This window comes from Homarus americanus, unplaced genomic scaffold, assembly GCF_018991925.1.
Source record: "Homarus americanus isolate GMGI-L3 unplaced genomic scaffold, GMGI_Hamer_2.0 scaffold19117, whole genome shotgun sequence".
Lineage (NCBI taxonomy): Eukaryota > Metazoa > Arthropoda > Malacostraca > Decapoda > Nephropidae > Homarus > Homarus americanus.
The window spans coordinates 1,408,416-1,427,012 of NW_024754704.1; the positions used below are offsets into that span (position 1 = coordinate 1,408,416).

The window sequence follows — 18,597 nt, forward strand, 5'->3', positions numbered from 1 at the left end:
TGTGACGAGGCAAATACTTTATTCTGCTTTCCATGCTTATTGTTTGGTGGGGACTCGGTGTGAGGCTTGCAGTCCCTCCATTTTATTTTTCACGAGCCGCCACTGGTTATACAGTACTGTATAATAACCAAGGGACATACAGTACTACTACAAATAACAGCTAATGCACAACTGGTGACCGTCAGCAGTTCGGTAATTATAGAGGGTGTTTTTAGACACAGTTTTGTATGCAGATTACAGTAGTGTACTTTTATTTCTAGTGATTTTCTTGTGTAAATGCTTAGTTTTCTACATATAGGTGAGTTAATATATAGGTTGGGTTAGGGTAGAGTTCCTTAGGTTTGGTTAGGTTAGCACATGATTTCAGCCATTTTTATATTTTATCCCAACATAATACAGTACAGTATCCCCTAATAAAATCGGTGAAAACTGGGTATTCTTTAACCCATTCTCAATGAAAAGCAGCTGACGGTCATTATCCGAATAATTACCCAAATATTAATTTTGGCTCCTAATTCATGTTAGTAAATGTTGCTAGATAAAAAAAATTCCCAGTTGTTGTTTGATGTCTTATTGGGACATTAATCTTTTGTTACAGCCTTGTGTTATGATTCTGGCCAGGATGTCATTACTCTGAACTGATCCACAACATACCACTGTGAGAGAGAGAGACGTGGGCCTTATTTGGATGTGTTTCAGTGTGTTGTAATTGAGTTCTTTAATTCTCTCAAAGACAAGAGTAAATTTAAAGGAATGGGTTGCAAGTAAACAAATTTGGCCTGATCATGCGACTACAATGTATAGTGGTTTAACTGTTTGTTAAGGTCATGCAGCAGAACGTTACCGAATTGCAGTTGATTCGGTGTTTTTGAATGGCTGAAGCACAGGTGAACTTAATGAGACATACAATGTTAAATGGGATTACGAACATTATTACCAAATCATTTGTTTTTCTTCGTAAGACATAAACAAATGTTATCCTAATTAAAACTAATCCAATACTGAAATCCTAAATCAGCTTTTAATTATGTTATACGTGTATTTTGTATTGTTGTTTTATATCGTCTATCTTAAAAAAAAAAAAAAATTTAGCCGTCCAGTTTGTGGTAATTTTTCCAACATTTACCATTTCTGCCCGTGACCGTCACAGCGTGATATGTATACATCCAGGTCTGTAAATATTTGTATGGAAGAATGAAGAGCAACTGGCATATCACTTTTGAAATGAAGAAAATAGAATCAGGGGAACTAATGCTGTACATAGAAGGTAACTATTCATATTAGATTATGTACAGAGTAGGTAAAGGTTGGTAACATGTGACAGGTAATAGGGTGTACAGTACTGCAAATACTGTCCCTCACTGAAAATCTAAGCCATGAGATTCAACCATTTTTCTAAACTTCACTGCTTGATTTACTGTATCCAGAGAAAAAATAACAACACAGAAAAGAGATCTCACAGTCATTTTGATCTGTCTCACATCTTTGATTACCATGAAGAGATGACATACTGCCTGCACAAGATGAGATCGACTTATAGTAGTATTTGAGCCATTTACAACTTGAGATCTGTAATATACAGAACAGTACATTTGAGCTTCTCTTCAACAACCAGCTCCTCCTCTTGGGGTCTCCTCCTACACTATCACTGACCAAGGCTTGAAGGTTCCAGGAGTTGCTGACTCAATCTGTGGAGAAATAATGTTCCCGGGTAACTTTATATAAAACAGTCAGAACCCCACCAAGGCCAGAGCTATCTTGTTGAAGAAAGATGCATTCCAGGAGTTCACATTGGAAGAGATTCAGAACATTCAAAGAAAGGATTTTTAATGACTAATTGCATAAGTGATCCACCATTCATAGGGAGGTCAATTGTGGGAAGGAATAGCTACTTTAAAGACAGCACATAGGGATACCAAAAACTGCCGAGATGAGATGGGGGAAATTATTAAATAAAAAATAAATAAATAAATTTTTACAGTCAGCATCACTGGGTGCGAGGGTGCCATAAAGGTCAAGAACTGCAGGACATCTGAGTTGACTTTTAAATAATAATATACTGTATTGACACTAGGGCACAAGGGCTTTCCAGATCTTAGTACTTAATGAAATTACATCTAGTAAGAGGTCTGATAATAAGTAAAGTCCCTGCCACCTACACCAGGCACAGAGGCCTACAGTTCTCAAGGCAAAGAAAATCCCTATAGGTGGTAGTCTTGGCTCAGAGAAAGCACAATCCATTAAATATAAATTTCCACAGCTGATGAACATTCCCCTCATATACAGTATACCTCTCATAACCTCTACCTCTCAAGCTAGTCACTGAAGCCCACTGGTGACATGTCTCATATGTATAATTACAAACAGTATAAAAAAAGTTTGAGATAGTTACAATAGAATTAATGAGGTACAGCTGGATCACCGTCCCCAGAATCTTTTGTAGTTTACCTTCTTAGTAAGGAAATCCTGGCAGGCCATACGAATTCGAGCACTTGTGGCAGGAGCGTCCAGTTGGAAGACAGGATGAAGACCTTGATCTGCCCGAGCTGCTCCCACTGCCTGTTTGATAGCATAGAACACTGAAGCAGCCAACAAGAGAGGCGGCTCTCCAACAGCCTGCAAAGTATAGTACAGTACAGTACAGTAGTAGTATTTAATCTATCAAGTTTCTAATCTTGTTTTATAAAGGATAAGTTCTCAATGGAGCTCTTCTAGCTGTATAAGAACCAACAGAAATTACTGATATTGTGCGTGCTACTTCAAACCTAATCAAGCAGGAATTAGAAATGATAATGGAAGATGTGACCAGCATCAGAAACAAAAATAAAATTGCCAGTGGAATCTTTCAAAATACAGGACTGTATACAACTGTAAGTAGCAGATAAGGAACAGCTGGGGGATATCTTACCTTGGATGAAAATACTGCCTTCGGGTTAGGTGCTCCTCGCAGAAGGGAAACATTAAATTCCTTTGGTATGTCTTGGAACCCTATGGATAAACCAAACAAGTCATACACTGTATTAGATTACTGAATGACACTGAAAATCTCATCAATTACTATGCGCCATAAATTACGTGTTAAAAGTAGTGGTGGGCTTCAGGTAAGAAGGCCCTCACTAGTCAGGGGGCACATCACATGTACCTCTACTGGTCTAACACAGTTAAAATGAAAAAAAGGCCTCAAGAACAAGTTTGTAAATGCATCGTAACCATCAATATCTGGGTCAGGTTTATCCACATTACTCCTCTTGTTTTGATACCACAGCTTCTGAACACTTACTATATCAGGTTGATGGATCTTAACAAGAGTTGTAAAATCTCCTTTTTTGCTGAGAAAAGTGTTTGTATATAAAACTTTTTAATATTTCTAAAACATTTCATTATCAGCAGCCAAGTTATTTAGTCTATCTACAATACTATTTACAGTGCAGTCAGATGACAGTTATGTTTATACAATACATACAGACATGACCGATCCCTGTTTATCATAAATGTAGACAATGGTCGAGCTTCTAAAGAATAAAGCAGACCCAAGGATAGTCAGTCACTGTGAGCCATCTCATCCCCCTGGAATATCAACCGGAAAATGAGGCTACAGTTGGTCAACTTGTTCCATTTTCAGGCACAAATTTATAGTGAAACCCGTGCCTGGGTAAGCGAGTACAGTACTCACTGAGCAGTTATGGCTTTAACAAGACCCTTTTAAAGAACTCGAGTACCCAGTACTAAGTCATTTTATATTAATACAGTACAGCTGCCTGGTTAAAGGTCAGTGTAGATGAAGAATGGATGTAATCCAAAGATTACGTCTGTAGTAGAATAACTGTAATAAGGTTACTTTCATTCAAGAATGATTCTAGTTCAAAGTTAGGTGGATATAATTTTAGAATAAGAATGCTCCACATTCAGTATCAGTGAAGTTCAGAATGTAGCTTAGTAGATAACATATCAGTATACTACAGTAATGTTAAGATCAGTTTCTTGCACCTGAAAGTGTGGGAACACGAGCTACCGTAATTTACCAGGTATTTTGTAGGTTCCAGGACCCCGGGTCAGGAGAACACCTTCTGGGGAGTAACACAGCTCCTCCATGGTGTAGAGACCAAGACCCTGTGTGAAGGCTCCCTCAATCTGTCCTATGTCTATGGCTGGGTTGAGAGAGTCCCCAACGTCCATCACAATGTCCGTCCGCAGCACCTGGTCAAGGGGGGATATAGAGCTATACAGCATACAGTACTTGTGACGTTGACATGAAGTGAGTAATATCTTGATTGTAACATGTTCCATAGGCAACATTGTCTCATATGTCTAACAGTTTTGGTCAGTATATTGTATGCTTAATTTTGTTTGTAACAGAAGAGAATTTGATTGTAATTTTTGAAAGGAATGAACGAGGGTGTAGCCAGCAGCTAGAATACCCCCACCCCCGAACTCATCATTCATACCACCTAACACTCCCCCTCTGCCTATAATATATTTCCAAATAGCATAAAAATATCTGACAACTACTTAAATATAAATACTGTACATGGGTAGCATTAGGTATTTCCTAAGAGGGAGGGGGACATACATAAAGGACATCAAATGTTGGTCTGAGAGAACATAATCATTCTGGTGACAAGTAAAAGAAAATGAAATTGGTACATACCAAGCATCATCGGAGTACAGAAGTATTACTATGTACACATTATTATATATGTGCTAACAGTTAGCTAAGTCACCCACCTTTATCTAACTGGACCAGACTGGCTACTGGCAAGCACTACTTCAGTTGCCATTGAGGACTTACCGAGTGATCGCCCGTCAGGCAGTCCACCTCCACCTCCGTCACTGCTGCTCCATATGAAAAGTAGTTAAATGGTCGACCTTCATTTCTCTCAAAGTTGTAGCCTGAGATATTAGGAGTCCTGTAATAATAAAAATGCTAAGCATGTACATGTGTCCCTCACTATACAAACATTCACTCTACTAATATTCTGTTCTTACGCCTCTTTGTTACTATACAAAAGCTATTCTCTTTTACACGTATGATGGTCCCTTAAGGTAATTTACCAAATTTATATTTTATTAATTCTTTAATGTGTTAGGCACTAAATTGCAGTAGTTAGGAAGTTAGTTTTTGTCTGAGAACCAATTAAATTTTTGGGTGTACTGTATAATGTATTGGGGTTTTCTTGTCTTTGGGGAACTGAATCCTATTTTTTCCATATGCTATGTTATTCACTATACAAATATTCACTAAAATAGTTTTCAAGGAACCTAACCCATACGTATAGTGAGGGATGCCTGTACACAAAGAAAACCTCAAAATTGGATGCAGAGTAAGTTCAGGGCTTAAAAATTGACCCATCAACTAAGCTCTGCCCAGTTTTGTTTGAGCCTGGCAACCATGAGAGTTCAGACAGATGATTAAACCTTAAACCCCGGGTGACGTTCCTGAACTTTCTTAATTTTCGCGACATCTTTTGAATGTCCAGGTGGGAGAAAATACTTTGGATGGGATATTTGTGTAATTGGCAACTCAACTCACATGTATTTGTTTCAAGACTCGTGCCTCATGGTCAGTTACACACTAGATACTGTGAGGAATGCATATCCTTAGACGTCTCTTATGACCCACCTCACTCCTCCACACCCAAGCACAAGCGAAGGCATTTGCTTGACAATAGTACTTTTCATCAATAGTTCCTTGATTTGAGTGGCATTGATATAGTATCGGGTGATGAAGACAATGATGAGGAGGAAACAGTACCCAGATGATGTCAAGGAGGTGAGGACACTGATAGGCCTACAGACTGGTGCTCTCTTCCCCCTCCCCACCCTGCCAGCCACTTTGAATCACGTCGCAAAGATATGGTGACTTGATGTAAGGAATGCGGAGTTGCCTTGTGCATTCTGTGCTACAAAGACTTCCACATGATCAAGAAGTTCTAAATTTAGTAGAAGTACATGTAAATAGTGTATATATTTGAAAATAGTGATAAGTTTTGTGCTGCCTGAATATTCCTACTGTTTGCAGAATTTTTCTTGAAGCTCTTGTGATTTCTATCTATAGAGTTAGCTGCATGGCTACCAGTCTATCCATAAGGTATACAGTTCTCACAATCAAGTATTTGTTTTGAGTTGGAAAATGTGGTAATATTAACTCAGGATACCACAGGTAGATCCTGATTGACAGAAGGGTTAAACTCCCTAAAAAACATTTCTAAACTTCAAATTTGTAAATGTACCATCTATTCTTGTAAATAACAGCCATAAGTATGTGCTGCAGGATAAAAGGCAGTACTGTACTGATGGCTAGATATAAATTTTTTTTTTTGGGGGGACAAGATGTAAATGATGACTGGATGAGATTGGTGACAACAGTACGGTAAATCTGAAAAAAAAACAGTGATGATTCTGAATCTAGGAACAAAGAGTCACAGCTGCATTTAATATATCCCCAAACTAACATTTTATTTAATATGTAATAACACCCACTTGTAGAAGCCTGTGGCAGAGAGAGATACACGATCAAAGTAAGCTCCCTTGATCCATTCCTTCCAAGTCCCTTTAGGATTTTTTTCTATGTAAGGCTGCAACCGCTCCATGATCTTTGTGCAGGCATCCTAAGAGTTACAGATAAATCAGTATGGTAATGATATAGTCTCTATATTAAAAAAAAAATACAAATCATACTACTGTACTTTCAAATGTTTAATCTAAACATTGGTATTCTTTGAAAGACTTGAGTGGCGGCAGTAAACACTCACCAACACAGCCATGCCATTGAGGTCAGATGAGGCAGAGGCAGCAGAGGGGGATGTGTTGGGGACCTTGTCTGTGGATGTCTCGGCTATGTAGATCTGTTCAGTCGGGATCTTCAGTACCCTTGATGCCACCTGTTAAAGACATCATCAATTAAAGATACAACTCACCCTATGTAAGATTCAGCGGGAAACTGGACCATGTGATTCTAAAAATAAATGAAGAGTAAAGTACACAAAAACAGATGTCCTAGTACTGTACTCTTACTTGTAGATTACCACATACACCTGAGAACAAGTTGATCCCAGCATCTGATGACTTTGTTGGCTTTCTTTGGCTGCATTGCATTGCTGTTTAACATTGTTTGTATACCTACACTGTCTAGGTACTACTGTACTTTGGAAATTATATACCTGCAATTCTTACCATCTTAGTTAATTGACCAGGTTAAGTTAGGTTACGTTACGTTACATTAAATTGCATAAAATAAACGATCGTCCAAATGGGAATCGTTCAAGTGCGATGTGATCAATCATCATAGACATTAATAATAATTTTATTCTGATACAATTCAAGAAACCACAGCAGCAGCTTTAGCCTATTTTCTAGATGATAAATAATTTTCTTATGTTAATACAGTAATAATAATAATTATTATAATAATAATAATAATACTGTAATAATAATAATAATAATAATAATAATAATAACAATAATAATAATAATAGTAATATAAAAAGGTACACTTATTACTAATATTTCATTAATAGGATTTGCAACTTCCATCAAAATATATTATGTATCAGTATGAACTTTACTGAACCAATCGGCAGCCCAAGAAACACAATTACAAAATGCTTGGAGCCAAAAGTGGCAACTACCATCTGGTATACAGTAGTAAACCTTAGTTCCTTGTGCCTCTCAAAGCAGTCTATCTCTGCCTTAGTCTTCTCCAGTTTGAGGGTGGAAGAAGTGGTACAGCTGTACAAACTGTATTTACAGAACAGAATAACACCTCAGATGCTACTAGCAGCTAAAAGAGAGAAAGAATCACACAGATGTCATTCAATCATTCTTTTATCACTAAATTTGAGGGGAAGGAGTGGAAATGAGCCTCCAAGCCTCACCTGTGCTCCAGGCTTGACCATTACTGCACTGTACCTGTATCATCTTGGTGTGGAGTCCCTGGCCCATCTCGGTACCTCCATGAGACAGAAGCACTGAGCCATCAATGTAGACACACACTAGAGCCCCGGCCTGGTTCAGGAATGTGGCAGTGAAGGAAATCCCAAATTTTACTGGTACTAATGATATCCCTCGCTTTTTATATCTGTTCTCTCTATGGGAGTAAAATTATTCATCATTAATTTACACATTTTCTATATCTATTCTTAGAAAGTTACATGGATAAATGTATGTTCTGTTTTTAATAGATGTTCCAAGGTGAAGAAAATCATGAATGTCTGAATTAAAATCTTTCGCATCAGTCCAACGGGATGAAAAGTGACATCACAAGGCATCTCCTCCTCCTCCTCCTCCTCCTCTTCTTCCATCTCCTCCACCACACTACAGTATATACTAACATCACTTTCTCTTTGCAGCAGAGGGTGGAGAGCTTACTTCCTCCTACCACCCCATGATACACACACCTTTGGGTCATCCACACTCTCATCCCTACTACTTTGATAATCTTCTTGCAGTTTATGTTTCATGGATACTTTTGTCCTTTCAATAATCTTACACCTTGCACCACCACTACCACGGGAAGTGATGTACCATAATGGCTCAGCTGATACTGAGGACGTGTATGGGTGAAGGCAGAAGTGTAGGGGTGGGGGTATCAAGTGTGACTTGAGTCCACCAAATCATACACAAAAGCTACAATTAGGCGCTAAATAAAAATTATATTATATGATGGAGGGCCCCTCCCTAGTGGTTGCATTGCCTTCTGTATTTAGAATGTGAAAAAAAAAGAAGTGTTATAGAAACTACAGCATACACAGCAGTAGATCAGGAAGTGATCTCACTTGTTAAACTGGTGGACAGCAGCAGTACGGGGGTGGTACTTGGACTGTGTGAGGACTTCCTCCCAACAGCGGCGGACAGTGCAGTTTTCCATCACCTGGTTGAAGTGTGTCACATCACCACTCTCATACAAGTTCTGTTCAGCGACCTGTTATAGTAAAATAGTGTTATCTCATGCAAAAGGACCTGAATTTGGTTAAATTCTCCCCCTTATTGTTTACCTAAGAATTCATCTACCATTCATATGTTTTCTCAAGGTATTCCAGTTTCTTCCTATTCCATTAATGTACCGTGAAGGGCAAATTCCTCTGAAAAATTGGGGGATTAAACAAGTCATTGACTTCTTTCATCTGAAAACAAGATACCCTAATATAAAAAAAAATATATTCCAATCACCAACCTGGACGTAGTCGAGATTGAGGAAGGCAGCAATTCTTGACACAATGTCTTCAGTAAACATCATACCCTGGGGACCACCAAAGCCCCTGAAGGCAGTGTTGGAGGGGAGGTTGGTCTTGCATGCGTACCCTGTCACCCTCACCACCCCCCACCTGATGAACAAAATACCACATCATAAAACTGCAATGGATCCCAGGTGTTTTAGTAACAGGTCCATCAGCTTATGATAGACAAATTCATCCACCTCTACACACACCTTTCCAAAGACCCATTCATAGTAATTACTGATGTTTGTGCTATACTGTACTTAGTCAAAACACCTGTCACTGGAGGGCACTAATGATGGGTTTAGTGGGGGGGGGGTTTACCTGCTGGGGTGTCCTGTGAGGGTATGGCTTGTTTATAACAGTTGTGGTATCATTTTATTTCTGTTTTTAATGAAAATTTTTGGAAGAAATACCTTGGGGCCAATTCTTAAAAACATAAGCCATAATTAGGTTAGTTTGAAGGTTCTTAAACTGTTCTCATCATTCATTACCCATCCAGCTCTATGTCAGCCTTCCTGTACCGTCCCTGTCAGTCAAGGTATCTATAACACTTTAAATTTATACATCATTTTAGATTACATGTACACTGAATAGCTTCATACAGTATAATGTATTTAATTTTATGTTGTGTGAAATGTGTGAAATATTGCAGGTTGGTGAGATTTATAAATTTTTTCCACATTTTTCAAACTCTGTAAAATTCCATTAACATGACCTTTCCTTCCATATCTCAAAGCTCTTCACTATTTTTCAGATTCTTTTAATACAAATACCCAAAAATCAAGCTTCCATAACTCAAGGGACATGCAGTCATGTGAAATTCCAATCATTTGTAGATAACCCAGTGACTCGACAACTACTGCTTGTATATATTATAAGCGTGAGTATTCCGATAAAGCTTTTAAACAATATAGTACATTGATATTCTCCTGCTGTAGAAAAAGTAAAATAAATCTCATGGATTCTGTCATAAGATAGTGTCATATCAATGTTAATAGATCTGGACAAGCTTTAACCACTTATAATGATTAATAAGATCTGTCTAAATACACACAAAACTGTACTGTATCTCTTAAGCATCTATAAAGAACTAATGTCTATACAAACTTGTAGGCATTATCGAGGGTGAACATGGCCCTGTGAAGAACTGAAACTGAGAGATCAAGGGAGCAGCCAGCATTGTTGTAGATGTCCACCTCCAAAGCACGGAACTTCCCCTGGGTGGTGAAGCCAACTTTCCAACGGCACAAGAATGGGTGTCGGCCGCCTGTGATAACCATGTCCTCGTCCCGGTCCAGCATGATACGTACCGGACGACCCAACCTGCACAAAAGCACACATGGAAGTTGGGTAATGTATAATACAGTACTAACTTAAGTAGTGCTCTTGATAAACCCACAATATGAAGAAAAATATACTATCATGAATGAAAAATTATGTAGCATTTGATTGAAAATATTATTTCTTCAGTTAAACATTTTCATAAATCCTGCCTGCCAAACATGATACTGAGAGATAAAATATGGTGATTAGTGACTGAAAATGAGGGGGTGAATCTCAGGATAAAAGTAGAGACTGAGTTGTGTACTGTAGTAAGTATCAGAGAGGGACGAGAGTGAGTATGAAACAGATTGGTTATAATAGTACTGTAATGTATTTCAGAAATGGAAAAGTTCATATCAATGACTTGTGACACTTGATGGAAAAGAAAAAGGAAAGGAACTAAACTGATTATAAAAATGTTACTCACGCAGCAGCAGCCACACTGATGGGGACAGACACAACACTTGTTCGTGTCTCCTTGCCACCAAATCCTCCACCCATTCTTTTCACCCGACAAACTATCCTGTTATTTGGAACATTCAGGGCCTTGGCAACCAGTTCCTGTGTTTTAGTGGGGTTCTGAGAGGATGAAAATAGCTCAAGCTCCCCATCTTCACATTTAGGTACAGCAAGGTGAGCATTGGTCTCCAGGTAGAAATGCTCCTGCCCTCCCAAATGCATCTCACCTTCCAGGATGTGATCTGAGGTACTGAATGCCGCCTCTGTATCACCATTGCATATTGTGCACGGCTCCCACCATGACTTCTCATGGATGGCATCCTGTGAAATTTTGACAAATTTAAATTCACTAAATTCAACAAGGCACCACTCTTCCAGAGACCAATACAAACCAGTATATGCAACTACACACACACACACACACACTTACAATACTGTATGCTAACTCCTCTCTGTCTAACACACACCTATAACTCTGCAATGCAGTACAGTGAAATACAGTACTGTGCCTCACTAGTGGTCCAACTCCACCTTGTGAGTGGGAACACCACCTCTACAGACCTGACCTGATCATTCACCACCTCATTTCATACCTCACCAGTCCCAGTGAACTATAAACTTAACCAAACCTCAGCCCCTGTGGCGATAATTTTTACTATGTTTTGTCTTGTGCAATAATGGGTGTTTTTAATGATTTGCAAGCTGTCTTGGGTGGAGTAGGCAGTGCATACTAGATCTATACTACAGTACACTCATTGAACACCAATTTGGAGATGAAATTAAGATGTCAGCCGAGGACAGTAATCCAAATTTTCCCTACAGTCATACAGTAAGTATCACCAATATCAAGGATTTCCTAATCTTGGAAAGAGACTCAGGATTTTTCCATATGATCCAGATCCTCGAGTAACATATTCAGGTATGGTGTGGACACTATCATAGCACATTACCATGACATAGAGGGAGTTTACTGTAATGATGAATAAATACTAATATACAGCATTTCCTCAATATATTTCACAAGACTATTGTCAACCTCATATCTAACTATTCTTCAAAAAGATTAAGTTATGAGGTTGTTTTATTGATTGAAAGTTTCAAGTACAGTATTTTGTTACCGTTTATAATTTTCATTTAAATGTCCATGAAAGGATACCTGAATGGTGATGATGACTGGCTCAATATCTTGGTAGTGTATCTTGACCAGCTTGGATGCCCTTTGTGCAGTGGCCCGATCCTTGGCTACCACCAGTCCCACAAGCTGCCCCACACACGTCACCTTCTCTGACGCAAACACTTCCTCGTCCGGGACCACAGAGCCAGTTATGTTCCTCTCCCCTGTGTTGAATAAAATAAGTACACAGTAGTACAAATAAATAAACAGAACACGGTGTAACCCTGATGGATTATAAGGTTACATCCACCATCCCTCAGGATATAACAAACACCAATCAAAGCTCTTAATAATAGGAAGATTTTATTTGGTTCAACAGCAGTCATTTTCCAACTTTCTAGACTTGAACTCTTACATGGATATATTTTTAGTCATGATACCTAAGTACTGTGCCATAATCAAACTTCTGAATACTGTACTGTACTTATTAACTACATAACTAAAAAATCATGAAAATACTGTACTGTATTTTAGTGAGAAAAAACATCATAGTTTAGTATTGGAAAAGAAAGAGATTATGTAGTTTGGGATGAAATTATAATGAGTCAAAACTACCATATGCACATACCTCCAAAGACTTTTCATGGCTAATTACTGGTATATCTTTCATCACTAACATTCATGACATTGTAGAGGTACATCAAATTCTTCCTAAGGATTGTTGCAAAAATTTTTATCTTAAACGTGTAATTATGATCTCCCAGTGCTAATACAGTACAATATTATACAACAAAATATTGTACAAACAACTGGATCAATACAAATTAAAAAATAGTACAGTATATGTTTAAGTGTGAATATAAGCAGCCCAATAAATACATACACAGGTACAGTACTGTATATCTTGTGTGGTTCCCACTCACTGACTTATTGCCTGCTTATTGCTGCTCTGGCACTGAAATGACATACAGTACAGTACGAGGTAGCATGTGTTATCTCAGTGGCATCTTGGCCATGGTATATAAGCCAATTAATGACTGGCATTTTTGCTTTCTCTTGGCTCCCCAGTCTTGCCTTCACTTAGCAATTGGCTCTTTACTCTTGTTTGTGATAACCTTGATAGCCATCGTGAAAATGACTGTTGTCCTTATGAAACCAGCAGTGATCCAGAAACATGTGATCCATAAAGATTTCACAGTACAGTATTCTCTAATCTCTCTTGACATAATCCTGAAAATCTTATCAATAAATTCCTTGTAGGCCCAAAAATGTTTGTATAAAACTAATGAACATGATATACATGTCTTTCCTTTCAGCCCATCGAACATCAACTCACCTGGGAGGTCCCGGGCACAGAAGATTCTCTCTACGCCCTCCACTTTAAGAGCTTCAGACTCATCAATGTTGAGGATTTTGGCATGAGGACGAGTAGAGAGGACCATGGCAGCATAAAGCTCGTTAGAGAAGGTGGGCATGTCATCCACATACACTGCTTCCCCGGTAGCCTGCTTCAGAGCGGAGGTATGTGTTATGGGCCGCCCTATGGGATCCACAGGGCTTTGTCCTGGAGGAACCTGTTAAATTTGGGAATATTTTAAACATCCTTTCATTAAGACACTGAGATATGATACAGCTGCTACCCGACTTTCAACGGGGTTAGGGACTCAAATCCAGGTCGTAAGTCGAAATGGTCGTAATTAAATAATGCTTAGTTAATACATAGAAAATCTAAAATGGGTGTTTTTTCTTCTCAGCACCACAAAATCATCACTTTTAAGCTTGCCAGCCATTTTAAAGTGAATTACAAACAAAAATTTTGTCAGTACACAGCGCAATCACTGACGTTGGGACTCGAAAATACGTAATCTGAAAAATTTTTGGTACGACTGAGGCGGTCGTATGTTAGGGTGGTCGTAAGTCGAGTAGGTCGTAAGTCGGGGAGGAGCTGTATTTGATTCTGAGAGAGAATTCTTGTCTGGGATTATGAATGTCTGTCTCAAACATATTTATTCCTTTGTTCAACATTTGTGAATAAGTACAGTATTTTGCAAAAAAATAAATAAAAATTGGCAAATGTCAAACTGGTCCCAATATTTACATTTACAAATTAAACACAGTACAGTATGTATTATGAGGCTGAATATATGATACCAAAGCATTAAAGCATTAACAAAGCTAGGAATGAGGGCAGCTCTCAGCCTGGCTGAATTTTGAATTTTTTTCACTCGTGAACATTATTGGCAACGAGAACAGTGAGACTGGGAAGCTCTCAGACTACTACACCAGCACTGTAGTTGACTGATTTCATGTCTCCAACTTGTATAGTTAGGTACCTATTTACAGCTGGGTGGACTGGGAGTGCTCCAGGATTGAAATAGCAACCACCAGGTACACTGTAGGGTCCAGATGCCCCTCCTTCACCCGCTGGACCTCCAACTCACTACCATACCATGTGGATGCTCGGCAGTAGTTTAACTTTTTATTAATAATAAATCAAACAAAATCTTAATGAGCTGAGACTGTACTGTACTGCTACAACAAAATTACCACTCCTCCCTAATGTCCATTAACACTTACCTTCTGGAAGAGTTGTGTGCTTGAGGGTGCAGTGTGGCGGTGGATCTGGGTGGCCAGTTCTTCTTCCTTCGTCAGCGGCGCCACCTGCTGTGGCAGCCGCTCACTCAGCCACCCTCTCACACTCAAGTAAAATTTAAAGAAAAAACTGAAAAGAATACAAAATTCTCATAATTTTCCTCCCACAACATTGGTATTAGAGAGGTCACTGGACAGCCCTGTGACACAATCTAAATGTAAATGTTCTTTCAACACTACATATCCAACAAACTGTTGTCATATCTTAAAATATTACATTATCCTTTATATTGTGACAATCTTTAACAAACAATTATAATTTCAGCTCATCGGTCATGTATCTGTTACACACTGTTGGCAAGTGCTGGACCTGTACAGGTTTCAAGTGTAAGGAATCTGAAAATCACAAATTTTTGTCAAAAAGCATTTACAGGCTGCACCACAACACTACAGCATGGCACTATAACATTACAGCATAGCATCACAATACTGCAACATAGCATCACAATACTGCAACATAGCACCACAACACTACAGCATAGCACCACAACACTACAGCATGGGGTTAACACTGTTTGACCCCAAAAGGACATCAGTGTAGGGATGTTGAGACTTACCTGAGAGTGAGAGCGCGTCGGTACTCCACCATTCCACCTGGGGCTGAGGGAGAGAGTGGTAGGTCTTGGAGCAGGAGTGAGGTGGCAGCCTCCAGGAGTGATGCATCCCACAACCGGCCCACCAGCTCCTGTAGGGAAGCAGTGTTACCATGTTTAGTGCTAGCTGGGAACAGTTCTGTGCCTCTGAAGGCTGAGCTTGAGAAGGTCAGGAGCAAAACTGTGTGGCTCATGGAAGAGACTGTGAGGCTGAAGGAGGAAGATGCGAGATGGGGAGAGTCTGTGTTTGACGACAACACAGACCAGTGGAAGGTGGTGAGGAAGGCCAATATAGCAGCAAAGTGTAATAACTCTTTTAGTCCTTTGGAGGATGAAGTGGACGTTAAGAAAGTTAAGGACAAGGCTGACAAGGAAGGTAAGAAAACCTTAATTGCTAATGAGTCTCAGTAAGGTACCTAGAATATGCTTTTTTGTACAGTAAATAATATGGCTGAACCAAGGATTATCTAATAAGGAAGCTCAACTGACACACATTCCCATTATTTTTAGAAAGGTCCCCAAATTTTACTACAGTGCCACCTGTTACTGGGTGAGTGTACTACATAAAACAATATAATATGATTCGATATTGTGTGATAATTCTCAGTCTCATTCATGTTACATTATTTTACATATAACATTGTTTAGTTCCAGATGGTCTACAGGTTTACTGGAAATGTTGAGCTCAATGCTGAACATATTTGTTAAATCACCTCTTGCAAATCACTCAACTGCTGAGACATTTTCACTCTGCCAGAGGTAGTGTCTTACCTTCATGGTATTGAGGGCCATCACAGTGGTGGGAGCCATGCCACCAAATGCCATATCCAGCCGAGTCACCTCACCTGAGCCTGGTCGTACCCTAACTCTGAAGCCAGCATTAACAATGGCTATGTCATCATCCCGACGTCTTGCCTGCTTATACCCCAAGAAGTATTCATCCTGAGTAAGAGGAGGAATTCATGAGTGTAGTATGTATGGGGTAAGGGACTAATGGGTATGATGAGGGGCACACGTTGGCAAATGTTGAGGGTCAAATGACACAAGAGAATGAGGAGACATGAGCGACAAGTGAATGTTTGAGGAGGCACAAGAGAGGGACTTACTATTATCTTGGGAAGGCATAGAGTATGACACCCTTATGAGACACTTGAATATATCAGCAGACACAAGGTGTGATGAAGGTGATGGTGAAAACAAGAATATTAATTATTGTCAATTATTGTTAAACTCCCCCCCAAAAAAAACGTTACGTACTATGAAAATTATTAAATTCAAGTTCAAATTCAGAAAAAAAATTAATCTGCAAACACACACACACACACACACACACACAGACCCCTACCTGCTGGGTGTAGGGGATGTGGACCGACAGCAACACCTCCTCGGGCTTGACAATGTTGCGTCGGTATCCAGTGAAGAAATGTTGGTCCATCACCACCTGCCGCTCACCTCCACCTGCCCACACGACACATAGCTCATTACTTGACTACCACATTTACTGTATGTTTTGTAGTGAAATGATAACAATGATTTGACATTTTGAAAGATGTTGACGGTGAAAGCAAAAACACTGGGAAGTTTATCTATTGTATATGAGGATATTAAGACAGATATTACAGTACTGTACATAGATGCATAATTTTGTCTGTGATTACAAAGAAGGTAAAGGTTAACTCTAAACTATACTGTATCAGAAACAATGTATAACAATAAACATATTTATCATTTGTTTTAGTGTGATGTCAACCTTGGCTGCCCAGAGTTAGTGTAGCCCCAGCAGCCATGAGCAGAGGGTTGAGGTCGCTGATGGGAGAGCCAGTCATGATGTTTCCACCAATAGCCTGCAATAAACATGACAGCAAAATCAGAAAGATATTCACTGTAATAATAACTCTATGGTGCTAATCCCACAGGTGAAAAAGAAATACTGTAGTACTCATTAATGAAAGAAGTTAACTAACAATAATATATATAAACACTACTACTCATTCTCTCGTCCATGAAATTTAAAATGACTCTTTCACTTAAAGTTATTTAAATAAGTACATCAACAAACTAGTATTGTACTTCATCTTGGTGGACTATATTTGTAAATTATTTCTTGATCTGTACTTAGGAATTAAAAGTGAAAGATGTATAGCCTGTCTCACCAAGTACAGTACAACATGTTACTCCCCGTCACCAAACACCACACCCTCCCTCACCGAGCCACACCCTCCCAACAAGCCAGTAACTTACCGCAGCATTCCTAATCTGTTTCCCAGCGAACCATCTTAACATCTCCAGTACAGCAGAGAAGACCCGTGTCCGGTGCTCTACCACAAGAAATACAAGTCAACACAACATTATACGAGCTACATCGCAAACTTCACTAACATAAATTAAGATGCAATCATCCTTAAGAAATAAGCTCACATAAGTACCAAGCGGCAGAATCCTAAATCAGGACAAACTATGGCCCAAAACACAGGTGCCAGCCAGACAAGGTTTACAGGTCAGTCAGGCTTTTCTATCATTGCTTATTTTGTTTATTATTTCTTAGTAAAATTTGCCCTCAGAATATTTTTAACGTGGTTTCCTCAACCTTAAGCTGTGACCTCTAGTGTGGTGGGCATCCGCCAGCTCCAAGTATGGACACGCGACTGAGTAATGTCCTCTGAGGTGTTTATAGACTTCAATTAAGTTACCCCTTGCCTGCTTACAGTATAAGCTAGGAGACTGAACTATTTGAATTGTGTGATACTTACACCTAACTAAATAGTTGACCTGACTCACAGATGTCACCTGGTAATTGATCTCACTGAAATTTATGAGTCAAGTCTGAATTATCTAGAATATTTTACTTGGTTAGATGGTTAACTAGACCTAACTTGATTAATTGTTGATGTGACCAATAAATGACCAGGGCTGGTTGTTGACATGACCTGCAGACCTGGCTGGTTATTAGCATGACCTGCAGACCTGGCTGGTTATTAGCATGACCTACAGACCTGGCTGGGTGTTGACCTGGTCTCGAAGAGTGTCCTCTATGGTGGTGAGGGTCACGGAGGCACCAAACACAACCCCCGACTCTTCAAGCTGGATGGAGGTGAGTCTGTCAATGTTGGTGGGGTTGATGAGCACTGGGTACACCTGATTCTTGAACTTGACCTCCACACCTGCAGTATGAGTACAGTTTATGAAGACATTGTGTGTCAAGACCACAACAAAAAGGTGGTCAAAAATTTTAGTTTTG

General features: G+C 39.2%; 1 protein-coding gene across 2 annotated transcripts in view; it reads right to left on the minus strand.

Annotated features, from left to right (window-relative positions):
* Positions 1-366: 366 nt before the first annotated feature.
* Positions 367-18,597, minus strand: part of LOC121855940 (xanthine dehydrogenase/oxidase-like) — a 34,893-nt gene continuing 16,662 nt past the window's right edge. For both annotated transcript variants that reach the window (XM_042351157.1, XM_042351158.1), the window contains exons 8-28: positions 18,353-18,520; positions 17,601-17,677; positions 17,110-17,203; positions 16,705-16,817; positions 16,131-16,301; positions 15,324-15,451; positions 14,692-14,836; positions 13,451-13,688; positions 12,157-12,338; positions 10,969-11,321; positions 10,326-10,541; positions 9,173-9,323; positions 8,775-8,920; positions 7,909-8,086; positions 6,753-6,881; positions 6,481-6,608; positions 4,790-4,907; positions 4,023-4,197; positions 2,909-2,988; positions 2,449-2,616; positions 367-1,688 (exon numbers count right to left, since the gene is read on the minus strand). In XM_042351157.1, the coding sequence (XP_042207091.1) occupies positions 1,638-1,688; positions 2,449-2,616; positions 2,909-2,988; positions 4,023-4,197; positions 4,790-4,907; positions 6,481-6,608; positions 6,753-6,881; positions 7,909-8,086; positions 8,775-8,920; positions 9,173-9,323; positions 10,326-10,541; positions 10,969-11,321; positions 12,157-12,338; positions 13,451-13,688; positions 14,692-14,836; positions 15,324-15,451; positions 16,131-16,301; positions 16,705-16,817; positions 17,110-17,203; positions 17,601-17,677; positions 18,353-18,520 (3,209 nt within the window). In that variant the 3' untranslated portion in view covers positions 367-1,637. The remainder of the gene's footprint in view (positions 1,689-2,448; positions 2,617-2,908; positions 2,989-4,022; positions 4,198-4,789; positions 4,908-6,480; positions 6,609-6,752; positions 6,882-7,908; positions 8,087-8,774; positions 8,921-9,172; positions 9,324-10,325; positions 10,542-10,968; positions 11,322-12,156; positions 12,339-13,450; positions 13,689-14,691; positions 14,837-15,323; positions 15,452-16,130; positions 16,302-16,704; positions 16,818-17,109; positions 17,204-17,600; positions 17,678-18,352; positions 18,521-18,597) is intronic.